Source organism: Peromyscus eremicus, chromosome 1 (genome assembly GCF_949786415.1).
Source record: "Peromyscus eremicus chromosome 1, PerEre_H2_v1, whole genome shotgun sequence".
In the NCBI taxonomy this organism is placed as follows: domain Eukaryota; kingdom Metazoa; phylum Chordata; class Mammalia; order Rodentia; family Cricetidae; genus Peromyscus; species Peromyscus eremicus.
In genome coordinates, this window is record NC_081416.1 from 162,256,517 (window position 1) to 162,281,000 (window position 24,484).

At 45.9% G+C, this 24,484-nt stretch overlaps 1 protein-coding gene across 5 annotated transcripts; it reads right to left on the reverse strand.

Annotated features, from left to right (window-relative positions):
* Window positions 1–3,958: 3,958 nt before the first annotated feature.
* Window positions 3,959–23,045, reverse strand: LOC131922975 (sialic acid-binding Ig-like lectin 10). Of its 5 annotated transcripts, none has more exons than XM_059277882.1 (9): window positions 22,445–23,045; window positions 18,223–18,421; window positions 17,999–18,097; window positions 11,252–11,581; window positions 8,703–8,984; window positions 7,553–7,834; window positions 7,313–7,415; window positions 5,154–5,287; window positions 3,959–4,085 (listed from the first exon to the last, which is right to left on the reverse strand). In XM_059277882.1, exons 3-8 carry the CDS (start codon window positions 18,036–18,038, stop codon window positions 5,182–5,184), a joined length of 1,143 nt encoding a protein of 380 aa, XP_059133865.1. In that variant the 5' UTR covers window positions 18,039–18,097; window positions 18,223–18,421; window positions 22,445–23,045; the 3' UTR covers window positions 3,959–4,085; window positions 5,154–5,181. The 5 variants fall into 5 exon arrangements, with proteins under 5 accessions (XP_059133865.1, XP_059133850.1, XP_059133857.1 ...); XM_059277867.1 differs by having other exon boundaries at window positions 18,223–18,496; XM_059277874.1 differs by lacking the exon at window positions 18,223–18,421.
* Window positions 23,046–24,484: the final 1,439 nt, after the last annotated feature.

Here is a 24,484-nt window from a genome sequence, read left to right on the forward strand (position 1 = left end):
TGTTCTCCTTTCATGTTTTTGATGTGGGGACTAACACTCCTTGGGCATAAGTTGTAGGAGAATTCACTGAGTCCCTAAATTGAACCCAAGGCCTTGGGCTTGCCAGGCAAGAGAATTACCCCTGAGCAGAGGCTGTACCATAGAGCATGCCTTATCCCCTCACTGGGGATTCTAGGCAGAAGCTCTACCTCTGAGTCATACCCAAGCCCCTCACTGGGGGATTCTAAGCAGGGGCTCTCACTGAGCCACACCCGAGCTCTTCACTTGTGGAGTCTAGGCAGACAGTTTACTGTTGATCTGCAGCCCCAGCCTTAACGGATTCTTAATGTAGGCAGGTGAATGAGTTGTAAAGCCAGGATGTGACAGGATGGCATGGTACAGGAAAGGTACACGACACACAGGTCAGTTCTCCACCCACTGGGCACTACAGTGGACCATTTCCTGTTCCTTGAAGTATTGCAGACTTGCTGTTTATTAGATACTGTTCTCATTGCTGTGGCAAAATGCCTGGCATGGGCAACTTAGGAAGCAAGAGTTTAATTTTGGTTCAACATCCTAATCCGGAGAACTGAAGTTCAAATCACTCTAAATTCTGAAGCTTTTAATTTTTAATAACATTTTATTCATTTTGGTGTGGTGTTGCCCACTGGAGAAGTGAAGGCAGGGGGATCATGGGTTCAAGGTCATCAAGTTCAAGGCTAGCCTGGGCTTCATGAGATCCTTTCTCAAAATAAAATGTTTCAGGTTCTGATGCATTTTGGATTTCATATTTTTGGATTATGGAAGCTCACCCTGTCATAGTGGTTGGATTTTGCCTCTTGACTCTGTGAAGCCATCTTTGGGTGGTTTGAATGAGAACGGCCCCCACTGGCTCATATACTTGAATGCTTGGGCCTCAGTTGGTGGAACTATTTGGGAAGGATTGGTAGGTATGGCTATGTTGGAGGAGGCATGTCACTGGGGGTGGGTTTTGAGGTTTCAAAAGCCTAGGACATTCCCAGTTAGTGTGCACTCACTCTCTTTGCCTCATGCTTGTGGGTAGGATGTGAGCTCCCTACTGCTCCAATGCCACGCCTGCCTGCCTACCTGCTACCATACACCCCACTATGATAGTCATAGACTCTAACCCTCTGGAACTGTGAGCCCCCAATAAACTCTTCCTTTTATAAGTTGCCTTGATATTTTATAACTGCAATTGAAAAGTGACTAAGACATCACCCTTTATTGCATACATTACAAAAACAGAGCCACAGTCTTTGAATAGTTCTGCTTTGCTGTGGGCAGCAGAAGGACCCTGGAGGGACTCTGCAAGGAGGAACAGGGTTATCTTTCTTGCCCTACTTCCTAGAGACTCCTTATCCATGCATGCCTCAGTTTCCTGCTCTATAAGTGGGTATGCTGAGCCCACCAAGTCCCGGGGTTGCTGGACTGAGTAGGTATCAGACCACAGTCTCAGTTGCTCACTTCTTCCGTAGGATAGACGATGGCACACAGCTGTCTGCCTGGCTCTCTCCTCCCTGTACATTCTGTCATCTCCTCTCCAGGACCAACCACCGAGGCAATTGAGAAGAGCCTGAGGTGACCAAGCCTAGATGGGGACAACATTATCTTCATCTATGGGATATTTGACCTTTCTTCACCCCTACGGGATAAATTTGTGTCTTGGTCTGGATGGTCACCAGACTATTGTGACCATGTGTCCTCACAACAGTCAGTGCAGAGTATCGCCTGGGTCCATGGGGAAATATTTGATAAACGAGGGAAGGGGGAGGAAAAGAGGGAAGAGTGAGAAATGGCAAAAGAAGGCTGGGCATGTGGCTCAGTTAGTTGAGTGCTTGCCTGGCACACATGAAGCCCTGGCATCCATCCCAGCACCAATAAACCAAACATGTGGATGCCTGTTTGCAATCCCTGCACAGGGCAGGTGAAAGCAGGGAAATAAAGAGTGTAAGGTCATCCTTGGCTACATATGCAGTTGGAGGCCAGCCTGGCCTACATGAAACCCTGTCTCAAAGAGAGGAGGGGTGGCTGAAAAGAGGTCCATATATGCCCAAAATGCATGGACCCTACAAAACAACCAAAGTAATGTGAAGTAACAGAAACATAGCAAAGCGTGATTATGATGGGGGTGGGGTGGGGGAATGTGGGTGTTGGGGGGCAAAGGGCATGAAAAACAGATATAAAGAGCAAGTAGGGTTAAGAGAGCTCGTCCACAGCAGGATAACTGTAGCCAACAATGTGGTATTGTATTCATAAGTGTTATCTTTTTAAGAAGTCTCACCACACACAGGAAAGGCAGCTGGTTGACTCATTCCTGATGTCTCTGCTTGCCCCAAATGCTAGAGCACTCTGAACCTCACACTTCCCTTACTTGAACTTCTGGTCAACCCTTTCCTCACGACTTTCTGGTGTAGCTAAGACCCTCCCTCCCCTGCTACCTGCCCCTGAGCCATAAGCAAGGACCAGGCCACTCATCTGGGATGCAACTACCTGGAGGTTAGAAGAGGAGGAGGAGAGGAGGAACAGAAGAGAGAGAGGAGGAGAGGAAAGGAAGAGGAAAAGGAAGAGAAAAGGAGGAGAAGGGGGGAAAAGGGAGGATTGTGAGATAAGGGGAAGAAGAAGGGAGGGAAAAGAGGGGGAAGAAGAAGGGAGAGAAAAGAGGGGGAAGAAGAAGGCGGAGGCCTGGAGAGGGGCAGGTTTGCCTAGCCAGAGTGAGAGCTGGGCTATAGGTATCTGGCTCTGGAGTCTGAGGTGGAGATGGCACCTTGCTCCTCTGCAGGTCTGTTGGGGCTAGAGGGATCTGGCACATGCCATGATCCATCTGCAGTTCCCTTATGGACCCTCTTCTTTCTCTCTCCACGGCCCTGGGGTATAGAAGAAACAGAGTCTGTCTTTCCTTGGTATTGGAAGGTCCAGTTCCTGTTCTGAGAGTCCCACTCCTGCAGGCTGGCTCCTTTAATCCTTGGCCATGGGTAAAGGTGTTGCTCCCAAAAATGTCTTACTTTTTGAAAGGATAACCATGCTACAACCATGTTACCACAGGCGAGGTAACAAGGAGGGCCCAAGGGGGGACACATGGATTTCCCTGGGAAGGGGAAACAGAAGAGATCTCCTAGGTGGACTTGGGGCAGGTGGGGATGGGAATTTGAGGGATCTGGTTGGGGTGGATGGGGAGAGTACTGGAAAGATGACTGGAAAAGTGGGGGAGGGGGCTTTTCAGGGTCAGGTAGAAACCTGGTGCAAGGGAAACTCCCATGAATCTACAAGGATGACCCTAGCTAAGACTCCTAGCAATAGTGGATACATAGTCTCAACTGGCCGCCTCCTCTGATCACATTGGTGACTACCCCAATAATCATCATAGAGTCTTCATCCAGTAACTGGTGGAAACAGATCAGAGACCCACAGCCAAACATTAGGCCGAGCTTAGGGAATCCTGCTGAAGAAGGATTGTAGGAGGGGTTGAGGACACCACACACACACACACACACACACACACACACACACAAAAAAAAAAAAAAAAAAAAAAAAACCAAAAACAAAACCACGGAGTCAACTAACCTGGGCTCATAGGAGCTCACAGAGACTGAACTGCCAACCAGGGAGCCTGCATGGGACTGACCTAAGCCCTCTACATATTTGTGACAGTTGTGTAGCTTGATCTATTTGTGGGGCTCCTAACAATGCTTTGGATGGCTCTAGGGAAGCTATTCCTCCGACTGGATCTCCTGGCTCAGCCTAAATACCAGGGGAGGTGCTTAGTCTTACCGCAACTTGATATGCTATGCTTTGTTGATATCCACTGGAGGCCTGCCTTGCTGAACAGAAATGGAGGAGGAGTGGATTGAAGGGGAGGCCGAAGGGAGGGAGGAGGGAATGGAAGGAGAGGAGGGAGGGGAAACTATGGTTGGTGTGGAAAATAAGTTAATAAAATTAATTAAATTTTAAAAAAGAATGATTTCCTTGGAATCTTGCCATTTATTGATTGATTGATTGATTGAAACAGGATCTCATGTAGCCCAAGCTGGCCTCCAACCCACTGTGTAGCTGGAACTCATGATCCTTCCGCCTCTGTCTTCCGAGTGCTGAAATGAACGTGGTGTGAAGCACACCTCAGTTGTGGTGCTGGGGCTCAAACCCAGAGCGTCAAGCACGCTAGGCAGGCACTCCACCAGCTGAGCCACAGCCCACCTACTTCATCCTAATTTCTACGCTAAACTCCAGGCCCATTAGAATACAATTCTATTTTTAGACAAGACTTTGCAGAGGTAATCAAGATATCAATTAAGATGAGTTCACGGGCGTGGATTAGACCCAATATGGACTATGACAAGAAATTAGGGTCGAAATGCAGGGGACAACTGTCATCCTACCTACTAGGTGGCTGAAGCAGGAGGATCTCAGAGTTCAAGGTCACCCTGGGTGACTTAGTGAGACCCTGTCTTAAAAAAAAATGTAAAAGAAGACAGGGATACAGGATGCAGTAGAGTTTTTCTAGAACCCCGAAGTGAGGGCTGGGGCATGGCTCTGCAATGGAGCTTTTGTCTGGTATCAGATGAGCAAGGCCGTACATTCCAAACAGACCAAAATGTCAGAGGAAGAGGAAGAGGACCCAGAGAAGATCCTGTGAGGATGCAAAGGAGACTGAAGGAGAGCCGGCCCATGAGAAGCCAGCCATCTGGACATCTCCATCTTGATCTTTAGCCTCCCAGAATTAAGGAAAGAAAACTTGTGGTTTGAAGGTACCCATCCTGTGCCACTTTTTCATGGTGATCCCAGCTGACTTACAAAGCATTTACACTGGAATTTTCTGCTCTCAACAGACACCATTTGCTGGTGTCTGAAAGGTCTCCATCGTGGGGCAATGCTGGGCCTGAGGCTATAGGGTCCTTGCCATGGTCACTGCAGGGCTCTGCTGTTCCATGGGACCTCACTGTGAAGAATGAACAAATCCAGACCCACATCCAGTTAAGACCCTGCCCTTCCATGCTGGTCAAGTTGACACAGAGCTGGAGTGCCAGGATGAGGCTGTAATGGTTGTTCCTAAAGAGCGTGTGCCCCAACCTCCAGTGGTTGTGCCCAGGAGGGCAGGGAGGGTCTGGTTTGCATCCCTCTGCAAGCCAAGCACACAGCTCAGGCTGACTGGCACTCACCTCCAGCCGAGGCTGTCCATGCACAGCTTCAGATTTCAACTGTTTTGGCTCCTCCTGAAACTGGTTTCTTGAGGGTTGGGACCTCTCTGTTCTTGCAAGCTTGAATTTCCCCCCACCAGTTAAGCATCTTCATTCTAAAACAATGGAACCCTGCGGTGAGTGCTGCATTCAGTCTCTACCCCTACCTCAGGGCTGGACACCTCTGCTCCTTACAGTCACCACCATTCCTGAAATGAGCCCTGGGCTGCTGCCAGAAGACCAGGTTGTCTCCACATGCTGGTTCTGTGACCAGCCCACTCATCCATAAGAAATCAAACGTACTCTCTTGGTTTGGACTCTCTCCACAGCCTCTACTCACCTTCTGGTCTCTAGGCTATCACTTTCCAGGCCTTAGAAACTGCTCTGTTTCTCTCTTGGTCACAGTTCTCCTGGGGTTTCCCATCAACTCCAGGATAAAGTGCCTTCTCTCTGCTTCTCTTGCAACCCTACAATCTCTCTCTCTCTCTCTCTCTCTCTCTCTCTCTCTCTCTCTCTCTCTCTCTCTCTCATATATATATATATATATGAGAGAGAGAGATCTTATTTTGCACATATTTTCCTTCTCTTAACATTTTTGGCACACCAGAAAACAAGGAACTCAGTCTTTTTGGTGGCTCTATACTATTCTATTCAGTGAACATACCACAGATTACACAAACAGTCACCTGCTTCTCTTGCTCTAGCAACAGCGAGGGCCTGTTGGATCACTTCACAGCTACCTGTGGACTCTGTCCTATCACACACCTCCCCTCACCCCAACAGCTGGAGCCAGATTTCCACAGATGTCCGTTAGTCTCTCTCTCTCTGCAGATGAACAGCCTTTTTTTTTTTTTTTTTTGGCTCACTTGAGAGAGTGAGATCCAAATTTTCATTTCCTATCTGAAAAAGCACTTCCAGAGATCTGGCAGAAGCTGAAGAGAGCCATGCTCTGAAGATCAGAAGCATTGGCTAGGGTTGGCTTCAGATGGCAGAGTTGGAGCAGACCTTGGCAACACAATGAATTTTATAAAATTACGTTTTCTTTATTTACTGTGGGGGGGGGGTTGTGTAAACATGAGTCTGGTGGTCAGAAGACAACTTGTAGGAGCTGATTCTCTCCTTCCACCACTAAGCCCTGGGGATCAGATCGTCAGGGTTGGAAGCAAGCACTTTTCACTAGCCAATTTCAGACCCACCACAAATGAACTTGACTTACAGGAAGTGTGTATCATGACTGCATTCACAGGTGTGAAATGTACATTTCATTTAAGCCCATGTAGAATGTTTACTAAAAATAAGCAAAAATTTGCTGCAAGGAAAATAAATTGGCATTATGCATAGTATATTTTATGATCCTGTTTAATTTAAGCTAGAAAGAGGATCAGTTGGTCCTGTGGTACAGGCCTGTTATACCAGCTACTGGGAAGGTGAGAAAGTCCAAGACCACTGTATTAAGGCTATGTCTTAAAATAAAAGTATAAAGAGGGCTGGGAATGTAGCTCAGTGGTAGAGCACCTACCTAGATTCTCCCCTCCCAGAGGGACTTGGGCATGACTCAATGGTAGAACAATTGTCTATCATGTTCAAAGACTTATATTCAATCCTCAGTACTGAAAGAGAGTGTGTGTGGGGGATTTACTAGAAAGCACTGACATTTCTAATAGGTCAAAAATCATATTGGAATTGGAACCGTTTCACTCAAGTGATAATAACATAGTTCATAGCCACATCTGTGAGACGCAGTTAAATTTATGCTTAAAGGGAAATGTATAGCCCTAAATGCAAATAAAGAAGGCTGGAACTTAATGATGAGTCCACTTCAACAGAAACAAAACTGGAAGAAAATGAACATCATAAGTCAATGAAGGGCCAGTGAGATGGCTCCGTGGATAAAGGGGCCTGCGAACCAAGACTGTGCTACATGGTGAAATGAAATCACCAACTCCTAGAAGTTATCCTTTGACCTCCACTCACACACCATGCATGGCACATGCATTTGTACACACACACACACACACACACACACACACACACACACACACTCAAATTAAAGAATAAATGTGATTTTTAAAAATCAATAATAAGTCCGTGGGATGGGCTGTGGGAGGGGCTTGGTGATGAGTCTGAACTCTGATACTCACATTAGTACAACAAGGAAGAAGAAGAATAAAGAAGATGCTATGGTCCCATACACAATGCCCTGGATTAGCCCTCTCAGGAAGACACCGGCAATGGAGCTTTTATCTGAAATGAAAGGGAAGAGAGTACACTTGCCCGAGGCTTCCAAACTATAACTCTCTTCCTTCTGCTCTGTGTTTGTTCTCATCCTGGTCCTCAAGTGCTGGCCTTCCAGCTTAGTCACCAGACCTCTGTCCACTCACCTGGTATCAGGAAGATTCTGGAAGCATGGACTCCATATTGGTTCTTCCCCTCACAACGAAGTCTCCTAATGATTTCTGGTTCCCACATGAGGTGGATGGTGCTGTTGGTCCAGGGTTCCAGTGTGGTGGAGGTCATGTGCAGGATGGAATCTATGCTATTCACCCTCACAGGGGTTCCTCCAATCCACCACTGTACAAAAGGTGTGGGGATCCCATGGAAGGAGCAACTACATGCTAGTGTCCTCTTCAGCAAACAGGAGTAGTTGAGCAACCTAGCAGGTGCTGTGGAGAAGGGGCAGGGTTCAGAGAGACATCCATACTTTTCTTCACTTCCTCCAAAGCCCAAATTTATGTATAATTATGTGCATATGTGTGTCTGTGTATGCGCAGGTGAGTGCAGTGCCCAGAGACACCAGAAGAGGGCACTGGATCCCCCTAGAACTAGAGTTACAGGTAATTTGGGCTGCCCAACACGGGTGCTAGGGGGAACTGAACTCAGTTCCTCTGCAAGGGTAGTGTGGTGGTTTGAATGAGAGCTTCTCACAGAGGCTCATGTATTTGAATACTTGTTCCCCAGTTGGTGGTGCTGTCTGAGGACGCTTAGGAGGTAAGGCCGTGGTAGAGGAAGTATGTCACCGGAGGTGGGCTTTGAGAGTTAAAAATCTTGGGTCATTTCCTGTTTGCACTTTGCTTCCTGCTTATGGTAAAGGATATGAGCCCTCAGCCTCTGCTCGCTGCCACGCCTCCCTGCCGCGACGATTCTATCCCTTTGGAACCATAATACACAAACTTTTTCTTCCGTAAGTTTCCTTGATCATGGTATTTTATCACAGCAACGGAAAAGTAACTAATACAAGTAATGAGCTCTCTCAGCTTTTTAAAGCCATCTCTATATCCCCCAAACATCTTGTTTATGATTCCTAAAGAGCTTCAGAGGCTTTCTAGAAGCCCAAGAGTGGATAGTTGAGACTCAGAGAGGTTCTCTTCCATCTTTTCTCATCATCTGTACCAAACTTGGACTTGACTCTTAGCTGTGATTTCTCAGCCCCAGAGGGTCAATGTATGACTGCTCCTCTCCAGGACCCAGGTCTTTCTCTGGGACCCACCATTACCCCCGCACTAGACCCTGACAGTGCCCACCAGCACTCACAGACCAGTTGCAGCTTGACCGCTTTCCTGCTGCTCAGGCTATCTAGGGATAGATTTAAGTAGCATCTGAGGGTGGTGTCCTGGTCCTCAGGCTTCGGGGCAATGGGCAGCTCTGAAGAGGGATTGATGGAGACACGCAGGTTGGAAGACATGGCAGGCCCCTTCCAGGACAGAAAAAGGGCTTTGGGCTCTTGGCAGGTGTCTTGGATGATACAGGTCAAAGTTATAGACTCTCTAGCCACACTGTATTCTGGGATGTGAAGCTCTGGCTTTTGGGTCAGGTCTAGAGGAGAGAAAAATATGATACATTTAGAGTCATGCTTTAGGAACAGGTCACTGTACAGTACTTCTGTTTGAACCCCTCAAACTTTTCCTAACAGCCTCACAGAACCCAGGATTGCCATTTTCATGTGGAGCTTTGTTTTGTTGTTTGTTTGTTTGTTTTTTGCCGATTTCTACTCTCTATCAGGAAGCCCACCCCACCCCACTGGATGAACAAGATAAAGGAGCTTAGTAAGGTGGAAACCCTTGATCCCAAAGTCTAGATTTTTAAAAGGATTAAAATGACATTATTTGGGGCTGGAAATATGGCCAAGCAGATGAAGACAGTTGCCACCAGCTCCAACAACCTGAGTTCATCCCTAGAACTTAAACTAAGGAAGACAGAACAGACTCTCGCCTCTGTGACTTCCACATACACACAAGGAAGACAGAACAGACTCTCGCCTCTGTGACTTCCACATACACACAGTGGCCCGCTCATATGCACACACACTGTATCCCTTTGTTTTCTATTGCTCTGATAAAGACATGACCAAAAGCAATTTGGAGAGGAAAGGAAAAGGTTTATTTCATCTTACACTTCCATGTCATACTCCATCATTGAGGGAAGTCATGACAGGAACTCCAGGCAGGAACCTTGAGGAAGGACCTGAAGCAGAAACCATGGAAGAACTCTGCTTATTGGTTTGCTTAGTCTGCGTTTTTATACAATCCAGGACCACTTGGAGTGATGTGACCCACAGTGGGCTGAGCCATCCCATACCAATTATTAATCAAGAGAATGCCTTACAGACTTGCCTACAGCCCAATCTGATGGAGGCATTCCTTAACTGAAGTTACTTCTTCCCAGATGACAATAGCTTATGTCAAATTGACAAATAAAAAATAAACAAACCCAAAGAGACAAAAAACAACTAATCGTGCACACACACACACACACACACACACACACACGGGTGTGTGTGCGTGCAAATGAATATAATAAAACTTTAAGAATAAATTTATTCATTTATCCAGTGTGTGTGTGTGTGTGTGTGTGTGTGTGTGCATGTGTGTGCATGTGTGTGTGTGCATGTGTGTGTGCGTGTGCATGCGTGTGTGTGTGCACACGCGTGTGCAGGCACACAATGGAGTGAACTTGGAGGTTCAAGGACAATTTGTGGGAGCTGGTTCTCCTTCTAGAATTTGGGTTCCAGGGGTTGAACTCAGCTTGTCAGCCTTGGTGGGAAGCGTCTTTACCCTCTGGGTCATCTCACGCCCTGAAGTCTGGACACAAACTGATGGTGAATGAGTTTCTTGATCTACAGTGCCTGTGGCTCCTCATATCCTCAGACTAGACCTCCCCCTGTGAGATGCTACTCAGCCTCCCTCCCACCTGCCCCTCACCTTGAGCTCTGCCCCTCCCCAAACTGCTCTATGACCATTTCCCTCCTCTTTTCGAATTAAAAAGCTTTCTATGTACATGTGTATGTACATGTTCATACAAATAAATACAGACACAAGTGTGCCAAGGTATACATGTGAAGCTTATAGGAAAATCTCAGGTGTCAGTCCTTGACGTCCATCTTACTCCAAATGGTCTCTTGTTCTCTGATGTGAATGCCAGGCTAGCTGTCCCTCCGCTTCCCAGGATCCTGCTGCCTCTGCTTCCCCTCCTACCACGGGAATGATGAGATTACAGATGTGTGTTACCATGCCTGGCTTTATGTGGGTAAGCCTGGAACTCCCTCTGTTGCCCAGACTGACCTCAAGCTCCTTGCCTTTTTATTACCTCAGCTCTCAAGTGCTAAGGTTACACGCACAAGCCACTATGCCTGCCCTGTCTTTGAAATTTCTATTTAGAGAGATGCCAACTGTACTTAAAGCATTATATTACTTTGGAAATCAATTACACTTAAGGTTTTGTAATTTTTACATTAGTTAATTTATATGTGGTCAGGCATGCATGCGGAGGTCAGAAGACATCTTGCAGGAGTTAGTTCTACCACATGGGTCCCAGGGATGGAACTCAGGTCTTCAAGCCTAGTGGCAAGTACCTTCATCCATTGACCTGTCTCACTGGTCCCCAATTTTTTTTTTCATTTTCTTCTTTGTGCTCCGTGTGTGTGTGTGTGTGTGTGTGTGTGTGTGTGTGTGTGTGTGTGTGTCTGTGAACACCTCAGGTTATATAAAGTCCAGCTCCTGATGAAGTAACAGCCACCTGATCACCAGCACTCTGTCTGGATTTCCTACTTCCTAAACCACTTAGTGCACAAGCCTGAGCATCACCTGATATGGAGAGTCCGACGTCCTCTCTCAGGACAGTGCCTTTCTGATCTTCTAGATCTACATAGAGCACGTAGGTCGTGTTCTCCCTTCTGAGCATGTCACGGCTCAGCAGGATGCAGTCTTCCACCTCTTTCATGGAGAAATCACCTGTGGGGAATCCGGGCTGGCTGGTATCTACATGGAAGCTGATGTTTTCATTAAGCCTGTAGCCCACAGTCATGGGATTCCTGGGAGAGGCCTTGGAAAACTCAAACACACAAGGGACTGGACTGCATAGACTGTCTTCCTCCACTGTTGTCTTGATATCAACCAAAACTGGAGCAAGTAACCCTGTGGGGGAGAGATCTAAGATGGAAGCCAGTCCCACCTCAAGTTTTCAGAGTTCTGCCTGTCAATTAGAGGGTCATGTCACTCAGGACAGACTTGGCATTTGCCCATTTCTGGAAAGTCCTTCTTGGTAAGTCTTTATTAATATGCATCATGGGTCACATCAGATAGTCTAAGAGTCATGTGATTTACAGTAGAGTCTTAAGAATATGTAGCATTGCTCAATTACAGTCTCTCTAGCTGCCAGTGTCCCCCAGATCAGGTCACACTTGCCTGAAATTCCCTCTGATCAGAAAGTTGATATGTGTTACAGTTTTTGTTAACTCAACGTAAGCCTAGACATTTGTGGAAAGAGGGAATCTCAACTGAGGAATTGCCTCCATCAAACTGGCCTCTGGGCAGGTCTCTGGGGGTCTTTTCTTGATTTCTGATTCACGTGGGAGGGTCTAGCACACTGTAGACATCGTGCCATCCCTAAGAAGGTCGGACTGGATTGCAAAAGAAGCTGAGCAAGCCATGGAGAGGAAGCCAGTAAGCAGTACTCCTCCATGGTCTCTGCTTCAGCTCCTGCCTCCAGGTAGCTTCCTTAGGTTCCTTAACAATAGACTATAGACTGCAAGTGTCTATAAACCCTTTCTTCCCCAAGTTGTTTTTGGCCAGGGTTTTACCACAGTAACAGAAAGACTGTATATAACCAGCTGTGGCCTCAGGCCCTTGGAAGCTGCAAACCCAGCCCTCTCTGATACCCAGGCCAACTTTAAATTAAAATGTTACTTTTTCATTGCATTTTATGAAGGTCAGAGGCCTACTAGCAGAAGTCAGTTCTCTCCTTCCACCGTGTGGGTTCCAGATATTAAACTCTTATGAATCTTGGAGCCCTCCCCTGGTCTACCCACTGTCTTCCTGTCTTGTGACTTCTGGTGGAACTTATCCCTTCCCCAACCTATAGAGCAGAAAAGTCCCTCCATCTTACTTTGAAGGTATTTCCCTTTAGGTGTCCAGCGTGCTATCTGTGCTGTTTGCCACTCCTAATGAAGCTCTTTGTATTTGTATGTGTGAGCTTGGGGCGGGGAATTCATCCACGTCCTGCTGCAGAGCCTGTAGCACTGCTGTTACTTACAGTAAGCATGATCTCGATCTCTGCAAGTACTGGATGCTAAGGCCTCTCACGACCGCACGACCAGCCTCCCAGTGAAAGCCTTGCACTCAAGGTTTGATGGGCTTCTGAGTTGGGAAGCTGAACTTCAGCTCCGTGATTCACCATGCACTGATGTTGAGAAAAATGTGCTGTCTAGACAGCTTCCCTAGGAGAGGACGGTTGGGTGCTTGTACTTAGTCCTCTGCTACTTCTCTACCATAGCTTCCCTTTGCTGACCTTAATCTATTTGATATAATTGGTCATCACCATAAAGATAATGGTTTCACTGAAGTCTTTTTTTTTCTTTTTAAAAATTCTTTTTTTTTTTTTTTTTTTTTTTTTTACATCCGGACCACAGTTTCCCCTCCCTCCTCTCTTCCCAGCTCCCCCCCTCTCCTCTTCCCCCTCACCACATCCATTCCTCCTCTGTTTTTCTTTAGAAAAAAGTAGGCTTCCCATGGATATCAACCAAACATGGCATATCAAGTTGCAGTAAGACTAGGCACCTCCTCTCCTATTAAGGGTGGACAAGGCAACCTGGTAGGAGGAATGGGCCCCAAAGCAGGCAACAGGGTCAGAGACAGCCCCTGCTCTCACTGTTAGGCATCCCACAAGAAGACCAAGATACACAACTGTCACAAATATGTAGAGGGCTTAGGTCAGTCCCATGCAGGCTCCCTGGTTGGCAGTTCAGTCTCTGTGAGCTCCTATGAGCCCAGGTTAGTTGATTCTGTGGGTTTTCTTGTGATGTCCTTAACCCCTCTGGCTCCTGCAATCCTTCCTCCTCACTTCCATAGGATTCCTTAAGCTCAGCCTAATGTTTGGCTGTGGGTATCTGAATCTGTTTTCATCAGTTGCTGGGTGAAGTCTCTCTGATGGCGATTGGACTAGGCACCAATCTTTGAGTTTAACAGAATATCATTAGGAATCATTACATTGACATTTTTTTTGTCAGTCATGTTTAGTTCTAACCTAGGTCTCTGTGTTATTCAGCCTCTGGATCCTGGCCCTCCAGGCAGTGTCAGGGGTGAGCTCTCTCTCATGGCATGGGTCTCAGACCGGACCAGTCATTGGTTGGCTACGTCCACAATATCTGCACCACCTTTAACCCAGGACATCTTGTAGGCAGGACTAATTGTAGGAAAAGTTTTGTAGCTAGGTTGGTATGCCAGTCCCTCCACTGGAAGTCTTACCTGATTACAGGAGATGGTCAGTTCAAGCTCTATATACTCCACTGCTAGAAGTCTTACCTAGGATTAGCCTCAGATTTCTGGGAGTTTCCATTGCACTAGGTTTCTAGGTCATCCCAGAGATGCCCCCAGATTCCACTTGTCTCTCCTAGTACTCTCTCCCTCCATCTTCCCCTTACTTGACCCCTCCTGTTCCCATCTCCCCCACCACCAGTCCACCCCCGAAATCTATTCTATTTCCTCTTGCTAGGGAGATCCAAGCATCCCCCCTTGAGGCCTCTTGTTACTTGGCTTCTCTGGGGCTGTGGATTGTAGTATAGTTATCTTTTACTTTATTGTTAATATCCACTTATAAGTGAGTAAATACAATGTTTGTCTTTCTGGGCTTGGGTTACCTCATTTAGATGATCTTTTCTAGTTCCATACATTTTCTTGCAAATTTCCTGGTGTCCTTGTTTTTAACAGCTGAGTAATACTCCACTGTGTAAAAGTACCACATTTTTCTTTATCCACTTTTTGGTTGAAGGACATCTAGGTTGTTTCCAGTTTCTGGCTATTACAAATAAAGCTTCTATAAACATAGTTGAGCAAGTGTCCTTGTGGTATGGTGGAGCATCCTTTGGGTACATGCCCAGGAGTGATACAGTTGGATCTTGAGGTAGATTGATTCCCAATTTTCTAAGGAACCATCATATTGATTTCCATAGTGTCTGTACAAGTTTGCACTCCCACCAGCAATGCAGGAGTGTTCCCCTTGCTCCACATCCTCGCCAGCATGAGTTGTCACTTGTGTTATTGATCTTAGCCATTCGGACAGATGTAAGATGGAATTTTAAAGTAGTTTTGATTTGTATTTCCCTGATGGCTAAGGATGTTGAATATTTCTTTAAGTACTTCTCTGCCAATTGAGATTCCTCCATTGAGAATTCTCTGTTTAGATCTTTACCCCATTTTTAATTAGATTATTTGATTTGTTGATGTCTAGTTTCTTGAGTTGTTTATATATATGTATATATGTATGTATAAACATATATATAAATATATATGTATATAATATACATATATATTAGATATCAGTCCTCTGTCAGATGTGGGATTGATGAAGATCTTTTCCCATTCTGTAGGCTGCTTTTTTATCCTTTTGATGGTGTCCTTTGCCTTACAGAAGCTTTTTATTTTCATGAGGTCCCATTTATTAATTTTCAATCTTAATGTCAGCACTATTGGTGTTCTGTTCAGGAAATTGTTTCCTGTGCCAATGCGTTCAAGGCTATCCCAGTTTCTCTACTATCAGGTTCAGTGTATCTAGATTTATGAGGTCTTTGATCCACTTGGACTTGAATTTTGTGCAGAGTGGTAGATACGGATCTATTTGCATTCTTCTACATGCAGACATCCATTTAGACCAGCACCAGTTGTTGAAGGTGCTTTCTTTTATCCATTGTATAATTTTGGCTTATTTGTCAAAAATCAAGGGTCCATAGGTGTGTGGATTTACTTCTGGGTCTTTGATTCTATTATGTTGGTCTGCCTGTCTGTTTTTATGCCAATACCATGCAGTTTTTACTACTACTGCTCTGTAGTACAGCTTGAAATCAGGGATGGTGATACCTCCAGAAGTTCTTTTATTGGTCAGGATTATTTTAGCTATCCTGAGTTTTTTGTTTTTCCACATGAAGTTGATATTGCTCTTTCAAGATGTGTAAAGAACTGTGTTGGAATTTTGATGGGAATTGCATTGAATCTGTAGATTGCTTTTGGCAAGATGGCCATTTTTACTATGTTAATCCTACCTATCCAAGAGCATGGGAGATCGTTCCATCTTTTGATATTGTCTCCAATTTCTTTCCTCAAAGACTTGAAGTTCTTGTCATACAGGTCTTTCACTTGCTTGGTTAGAGTTACACCAAGATATTTTATATTATGTGTGGCTATTGTAAAGAGTGTTGTTTCTCTGACTTCTTTCTCTGCTCATTTTTCATTTGTATATAGGAGGGCTACTGATTTTTTTCAGTTAATCTTGTATCCAGCCACTTCGCTGAAGCTGTTTATCAGTTGTAGAAGTTCCCTAGTAGAATTTTTGGGGTCATTTACATATACTATCATATCGTCAGCAAATAGCGATACTTTGATCATTGAAGTATTTTTTTCTAGACAAAACCTCTAGTCTAGATTGGCCTCAAACTGACTATATAGTCACTCCTCAGGTACTGAGATAGTGGTATATACCACCACACACAGCTTTATGAGATTCAGGGAACCAAACCTGGGGCTTTGAGCATGCTAGACAAACACCTTACCAACTGAGACACATCTTCAGGCCTAATTCCATTACATTTTTTAAATACTATTTTTATTTATTCTGTAAAAAATTTCATACATGTATACAATTTAGCTTAATCTTATTCATCCCAAGCCCCTGCTCCAGATCCCCTCCAGGACATTCCTAACACTTCCTTCCAACTTCAAGTCTGCCTGTGTATTTATTTTAAACCACTGAGTCCAGTTCTTGCCACCCATATTCGCATGGGGTGGAGATATCGAGTGCAGCCTGGGCAGCCTACCAGTAGCCGTCTCTCAAAGAAAAGAGACTCCTCCAGCAGCCGTCACCTGTCAGTAGTTCCTCAGTTAGAGATGTGACTTCAGTAGCTTCTCTACCATCCACGCTGACATTCTTAACTGGCTTGGTCTTGTGCAGGTAACTACACATGCTATGAGTTCGTGAACGCTACAGCCAAAGTCTTGTCTAGAAGACAGCATTTCTTGGCACTCTTCTCCACCCTCCGTCTCTTGCAGTATTTCTGCCCCCTCTCCCACAATGTCCTCTGAACCTTGGGGCCAGGGATGGAAGGCTGATATAGTAGTCCCCTCTCCAGCAGAACACTTAGTCTCTCTCTTTTAATAAAAATTACTTTTTTCAAGATTTATTATTTTTAATTAGGTGTATGTATGTGTCTCTGAGTGGGCACATGTGTTTGGGTGCCCACAGTGACCAGAAGTGTCCAGGATCCTGGAGCTGGAGTCATGAGTGGTTGTGAGCCATCTGACATGGGTTCTGGGAACTGAATCCACATCCCCTGCAAGACCATGCTCTTAACTGCTAAACCATCCCTCCAGCTCCAGGATCTATCTCTCTCTCTCTCTCTCTCTCTCTCTCTCTCTCTCTCTCTCTCTCTCTCTCTCTGTCTCTCTCTCTCTCATAAGGTTTCTCGGTGTAGCCCTGGCTATCCTAAACTCTCTCTGTAGACCAGGCTGGCTTCTAACTCACAGAGATCCTCCTGCCTTTGCCCCCCAAGTGCTGGGATTAGGGGCGTGTACCCCCACCGCCCAGTACTCACAGACTGTTATTCTCCACACTTGGACTAGTCTCTGCACTAACCAATGCCCACTGCAATAGAATTCTTTCAATCAGTGCCACCTAATCCAGCTTCTGGTTTTGTCATTGTGCTTGTTAGTACGGACTATATTTTATTACCTCACAACCCTGCATCATTCCTGAGCTACTGGAAAAATAGTTTCAACACTACCAATGCTGCAGTGATGTAGGAATTAAAGAAAAACCACTTCTGTATAGCTGCTTCCTCTAGATGAAAAAATTCCCTCCCGGAGGAAGGAACAGGGCTCAGGAGGGTCATTATACTTTCAGGACTTATGAGGTCCTTCCATCAGGTTATATAAACAATAAAGGATTTCTGGGAGACAAGAGACTCTTCAGTGGAGCTGCCTACAAGTTGTGCAGAGAGATCAGGAATGAAGCTTTTGTGAGCAGCCATCCATGCTTGAAGGCTGGGGACAGGCATGCTTTTTAGTGATGCAGCTTGATTCCAAGTCACCTGTCTCCTGTAAGCAATCCCAATAAATCCATTGGGTCCCCCAGCTGGACTCTAATGAATCATTTCTCTGGTGTATTTGTCCTCTCTATCTGCAGTGAATAAAAATAGTCTCCTGGGGGAAGTTACACAGCTACAGAGTCATGATCCTCTGTAACGACAATGTGGACTATAATTTAGCCATCGCTCATAGCAAAAAATTATTCCTTCCCCTTCCTTTTCCATTGCCCCAGGTGATGGTCTCAAAGTCTGTGTTACTTACCCAAATACAACAGAGGCAGGGTCAAGAGCCCCCACAGCATCTCAGGGATGAGAGTACAGTATAGCTCCTGCTGCTGACTCTTGCTTCAGAATGAATGTCCTGTAGGGCGTGATTTGGGACATGTGAGAACAAAGGCAGCTAAAGAGGCAGGTGGTGGGAGCAGAAATAACATCACTACTTACTGGGGCCTTATGTCTCCTCAATCACATTTAAGATCTCTTTACCTTGTGAACTGGGCTCCTCCTGGCAACAGATGCTGGGAGATTGGAGGACAGGTATCCTTACCATGACTCTCTGTGAGCCTAACATATTTGCCTTCTTTTTTCTAATTATCTCTCCTGTCTTCTTCCTCCTTTGAGATCTGGAAGATTGGATTGTCTCTAGTCCACAAGGTGGTCTCAAAGTTCATGGAAAGGTTTAAGACTGTTGGGGACCAAGTATGGTTGTTATGAAGGTTGCTTTGGGTCTACACTGAAGGAGAAGATAATGGAGTTTGAGCTGGATAAGGAGAAAAGGGCACAGATTTAAGAGAGATATGTAGAGCTGGGGCGATAGCTCAGTTAGTAAAGTGATTGCTATGAAAGCATTAGACCTGCATTTGAACACCCAGTGCCCAGAGGAAAAGCCAGGTACAGGAGAGAGAGAGAGAGAGAGAGAGAGAGAGAGAGAGAGAGAGAGAGCGCTCAGTGCTCAGAGACAAGAGACAGAAGGACCCCTGGAACTTGCTGGCCTGGTAGTCCAGAGAAAATAGGAGTTACAGGTTCAGTGAGAGATCCTGTCTCAAAAACCAGAGTCAGGCATGGTGGTATAGATCTTTAATCCTAGCATTTGGGGGGCAGAGGCAGGAAGACCTCTGAGTTCAAGGCCACCTGTACTACATAGTGAGATCCTGTCTCAAAAAATAAATGGTAGAAATCGATTGTGCTGGTAGTTATAATTGTCAACTTGCCATGACCTGAAAGCACTTAAGGGGAGAACCTCAACTGAGAACCTTCTAGATCAAGCCGTCCTGTGGGAATGTCTGTAAGGGGTTATCTTCACTGTTGGTTGATGTGGGAAGACCCAACCCACTGTGGGTGGCATGGTTCCTTAAGCAGGCAGTCCTGGGCTATATAAGGAAGCCGGCCAAAGGTGAACAACTTAGGGAAGCAGGTAGCCTAAGAGCACTGGATTCTCTCTGCTCTTGACAGTGGGTGTGATGTGACTGGCCACTTCAGGTCCTGTCTTGACTACCCTGAAATGGACTGAAACTTGAAATTACAAGCCAAATAAATCCTTTCTTCCTCTACACTGCTTTTGATTAGAACAGTTTATCATAGCAAAAGACATAAAACTAGAACAGCAATCAAAGAAGACACTCACCATCTACCTCTGGCTCATCCATGTGCATGTGAGTATACACAGCTAAAAAGTAAGAAATATGTATAAGAAACAGAAATTAAACTCTGCTCTTCTGCATTCAAGGCTCTCTGTGACTTTGCCTCACGGCTGCACTACTTCCACCAACCTCTCTTGCTCTTTCCAAGACAGAGTAGAAAGCATGCTATTCTCCATACCCTCTACATTGCTGTTTCTGTACGCTTCCTCTGCTACTGCCCCTCTGCCACCTTCAAATCCTTCTTCTATGTTTTTGTTACTGTTTGTTTTGTTGCTTTTTCTGGCCTTAAACAACCTTTCTTCTTCCCATTTTCCCTTTTCTCCTCTTCTTTTGAGACAATGTCTTATTATGCAGCTCAGACTGTCTGGGAACTCACTGTGTAGCTCAAGTTGGCCCAAACCCTCCCAAATGCTGAGATTACAGGCATGAGGACCTCTCTCTCCAATCAGGGCATTGCACATGCTAGACAAGTACTCTTTCATGGAGTACATCTTCAGCCTCTGGGTTTGAACTCTTGATGGTTCTGCCTCCATCTCCTGAGTGCTATGATTACAGATGTTCACCACCATGTCCAGTTTATGCATTGTTGGGGATCAAACCCAGGGTTTTGTGCCTGCTAGGCAAATACTCTACCAACTTGGTACACCCCCAGCTCTATTTTTTATTCTTTAAAAGATTTATATTCATTTTATGTGTATGAGTGTTTTGCCTGCATGTATGTAAATGAAGAGGGCACTGGATCCCTGGAACTAGAGTTGGATGTGAGCCACCATATAGATGCTGGGAACCAGAGTCATCTGTTCTTAACTGCTGATCCATCTCTTAGCCTCCCATTTTTCTTCTTCTGAGACAGGGTCTCACTATGTAACCCTGGATAGCCTGGAACTCACAGAGATCTGCCCGCCCTTGCCTCTGGAGGGCTGGAATTAGAGACGTATGCCACCAAATCCAACTTTCATTTTTTTTTTTTTTTTTTGAGACAGGGTTTCTCTGTGTAGCTTTGTGCCTTTCCTGGAACTCACTTCGTAGCCCAGGCTAGCCTTGAACTCACAGAGATCCGCCTGGCTCTGCCTCCCGAATGCTGGGATTAAAGGCGTGCGCCACCACCGCCCGGCCTAACTTTCATTTTTACAACAGGACCTTACTATGTACCCCAGGCTACCCTGGCCTTACTATCCTCCTGTCTGAGCCTCCCAAGAGCTGGGATTACAGGCATGCTACCTAATTCCCAGTCCAGTCCAATGTAACATCCTTCTGGAATCTGCACAGCCCGAACCCCAGGCTCATGTGAACACCTCTCTCTGGCATCACTTCTAGGGAATTGTCTCGGGCAGACCTTGAGCATTACAAAAATGATATCCACCCTGGCTTCCTCCTCATTATTTCAGGTTTGCTTAGGCAGTCACATCTGAAGCATAAAGAGAAAATGTCTAAAAGTTCTGCTAAAAATATGTCTACTTACTCGGCATCTAGAGATGGCTGTACAACACAGAGCCAACCAGAAGCACAATTATAATCAGCAGGACAGAGTAGACGATTCCATAATTAAGAGTGCTTCCTGCTCTTCAAGAGGACCTGAGCTCAGTTCAAGCGCCCATGTCAGGTGACCCACAACCACCTGTAACACTAGCTCCGGGGGATCCAACTCCCTCTTCTGGCCCACAAACATAGCACACACAGACTCACACATGCACAAACACACATAAATAAACCAGTTTTTAAAGATTATTGTCAGCAAACAAAAACATCTACTCACCCCTCCCTTCCCATCACAACTGAGCTTCAAACGCCTGCTTGTTGCATATAGTTTTAGTTAATAAAATTCCAAGGTCTGTCTGTTTTGAAACAGCCTCAAATTGTAGTGCAGGCTAGCCTAGAACTTACTATGTAGCTCAGGTTGGCTTTCAACTATTAGCAATCCTTCTGCTTCAGTCTCCTGAATACTTGGTTTATAGGCATGAGTGACCATTGCCAGATTCAGGAGTATTTTTTTTTAAACCTAGTTTTCATGCTAAAGAAAATAATCCCAGGAAGAGTGTTAAAGGGGGTGTCTTTCCATGAAGCAGTAAGTTCAGATGATTTGTTTTATTATATAAAATTACCAGCCAGCCTGGCCTGATTGATGAGCTCCAGACCAGTGAGAGACCCTGTCTCAAAGGAGATGACGTCGTTCCTGGGGATGCACCTGTGGTGGCTTTCTGAGTAAGAATGGCTTCCATAGGCTCACATATTTGAATTCATGGTTCTCAGTTAGTGGAAATGTTTGGAAAGACTAGGGTGTGTGGCCTTGTTGGAGGAGGTGTGTCATTGGTGAGGTGGGGCACTTTGAGGTTTCAAAAGCCCACACCAGAGCCAGTGTCTGTCTGTCTGTCTGTCTCTCCTCTTCTTTTTGTTTCCCCCATCCCCTGCTTGCTTCCTGTGGACCAGGATGTGAAGCTCTCAGCTACTGTTCCATTGCCATGTCTGTCTGCTTGCCACCATGGCGATCATGGTGGGATCATCTGGAACTGTAAGCACGCCCCCAGGAAAATGTTTGGTTCTGGTGTCTCTTCACCGCAATAGAACAGCAACTGAAACTCCCAGGATTGTCCTCTAACCTTCACACACGTACACACATAGGCACCCTCCACACACACCTACATTAAAAATAAAGAAAATAGGGTGAAAAGAGGTAAAATATTTTCTAATCTCCTTTGGGTTATGAGTTGAATTGTGTGTGTGTGTGTGTGGTCCAGAGGGTGTCGGATCTCTGGAGCTAGAGTTACAGGTGGTGGTGAACTCTCTGACAATGGGCATTGGAAATCCGTCTCAAGTTATCTGCAAGAGCAGTACTTACTCATACCCATTTCTCTAGCCCTTATTTGTGACTTTTTGAGACAGGCTCTCATGTAGTACAGACTACTCTCAAACTATATAACGGGGCTGGAACTTAACCTCCGATCCTCCCATGCCCATTTCCCAGTGCTTAGATTCCATGCTTGGCTTACAAAGCTCAAATCAAAGGGTGGAAACGTTCAGGGCTGGCTCCTGACTTCAGGCCAGTCCTGCCACGCTCGTATTTCCCTCACCTGTACACTGGGAGCTGCTCTTGTGGCTCTCTCTTGTTTGTACTCTCAATATGTGGTCAATGTGTGCTCCAGACTGACCAAGAAGCCCCTTCGTAGTCCTGGCTGGCCTTGACCTCCTGATACCCCTGTTTGTGTTTGGATGCCGGTGGAGACCAGAAGAAGGCATTGATGATCCTCTGGAACTGCAGTTATGGGCAGTTTCGAGCCACTTGACTTAGAAACTGAACTCCAGTCCTCAGCAAGAGTTGTAAGCACTCTTAACTGCCGAGAGTCTCGCCAGTCTCAACAGCACCTTCTTGTCCCTTCCCTCAATTTCTTCTCCAATTCTACTTCCTGGTCTCCGTTTCCTAGGGCTCCAGGCTCCTCAACAAGCCTTCTCTTGGGTATTTAGGGAAGCTTTGCAGAAAGCATCCAGTGAGGGGCTGACTTACAATTACAGACACTGGCTGGGGAAGTTAGGTTCTAGAGGGACAAACCAATTGGGCTGATTTAAGGACGCAGTGCCCACCCTGATGAACCCACAGGAAGAATGACGCTGCGCAGACTGGGCGGGACTAAGGTTGAGGAACCGCAACTGACAAGCACAGATACTCTTAAGAAGCCCCGCCCACACAGGAACCAACGAGCAGGCGCATGCCTATTCAGAACAAATCCGAGTCTGAAGGTGGTGCCAAGTAGGAGTCTATGGAGGGCCGGGCCACCAAAAAGTAGCAGATTTCCTTCTTCTGAGCTGGACCTTTAGCAATCAGCAATACAGAGCAGAACCTCCTCCAGTCAAAAGTTTGTTGTTTTCTTGAGCAGGTGGTTCTAGACTCTGCAAAAGCTCGACTACACACACACACTTAAAAAATCTAAAGTCGCCGGGCGGTGGTGGCGCATGCCTTTAATCCCAGCACTCGGGAGGCAGAGGCAGGCGGATCTCTGTGAGTTCAAGGCCAGCCTGGGCTACCAAGTGAGTCCCAGGAAAGGCGCAAAGCTACACAGAGAAACCCTGTCTCGAAAGACCAAAAAAAAAAAAAAAAAAAAAAAAAAAAATCTAAAGTCACCAGAGTACTTGGGGCTCTAAAAATTCTGGCCCTTCTGAAATAAATTACCACCCTCTCACTTTCGGCCTGCTTTGCACTGTTGAACTTATGGCGTCTCTCCCACAGCCTTCCGCTTCCTCTGGATGACTCATAATGTGTTAGGTCTCAATACTGAAGGGACCAGTATTGGCACAAGACATCCCAAGACCGAGATCTCAGCTCAAAGGAGATTTATTTGCCCAAGAGAGACAACAGGCAGGGAATAAGAGACAAAGACGGGAGATTGAGGATGAGGGAGAAGGGGGAGGGAACGAGGGAGAGAGGGGAAGGATATTTGTCCTGAGGGACAAAGGACTGCCTGCCTCTGGATAGAGAGGAGACACATGGCAGTTTATAAAGGTAAAAGGGGAACCCGTGTGTTAGGATGAGGTGTTTAATGTTAATTAGATGAACCAAAGGAGGCTTTTGATTGCTGCACTTCAATACCTTGGTAGTCAGGAGGAGAAAGCGGTCAAACTAGAGAATAGTCCTTGGTGGTTAGCTTAGGAAAGCAATCTAATGGTGTTTGGCAAGGCAGAGGGAATAGGGAAAAGGGCAAAAGCTACCAGAGCCATGTTTGCTGTGTTCAGAGTGGCTAGGGTCCCTTCAGACACCACTGCTCTTTCTCTTGAAGTGCCTTCCCTGACTCTGACTCAGCTCAACTCTCTCTCTTGTTCTTGTGCATAGTATTCTGTCCACTTTTTTCTTACCACTTACCTACATTTTACAAAATCAATTTGTGTGTCCATCTTATGAGTGTATTGTATATATACACTGGTTGGTGCATATCATGGGAGCATGTCTTGTTGATACAGAAGGGACCAGCCAACTGTGGGTGACACTATGCCTAGGCAGGAGATCCTGGGATGTATAAGAAAGCTAGCTCAGCATGAGCCCGTGAGGGAGCCAGCAAGCAGCATTCCTCCACAGTTTCTACTTTAGGTTCCTGCCTTGACTCGGTGATGGACTGTCACTT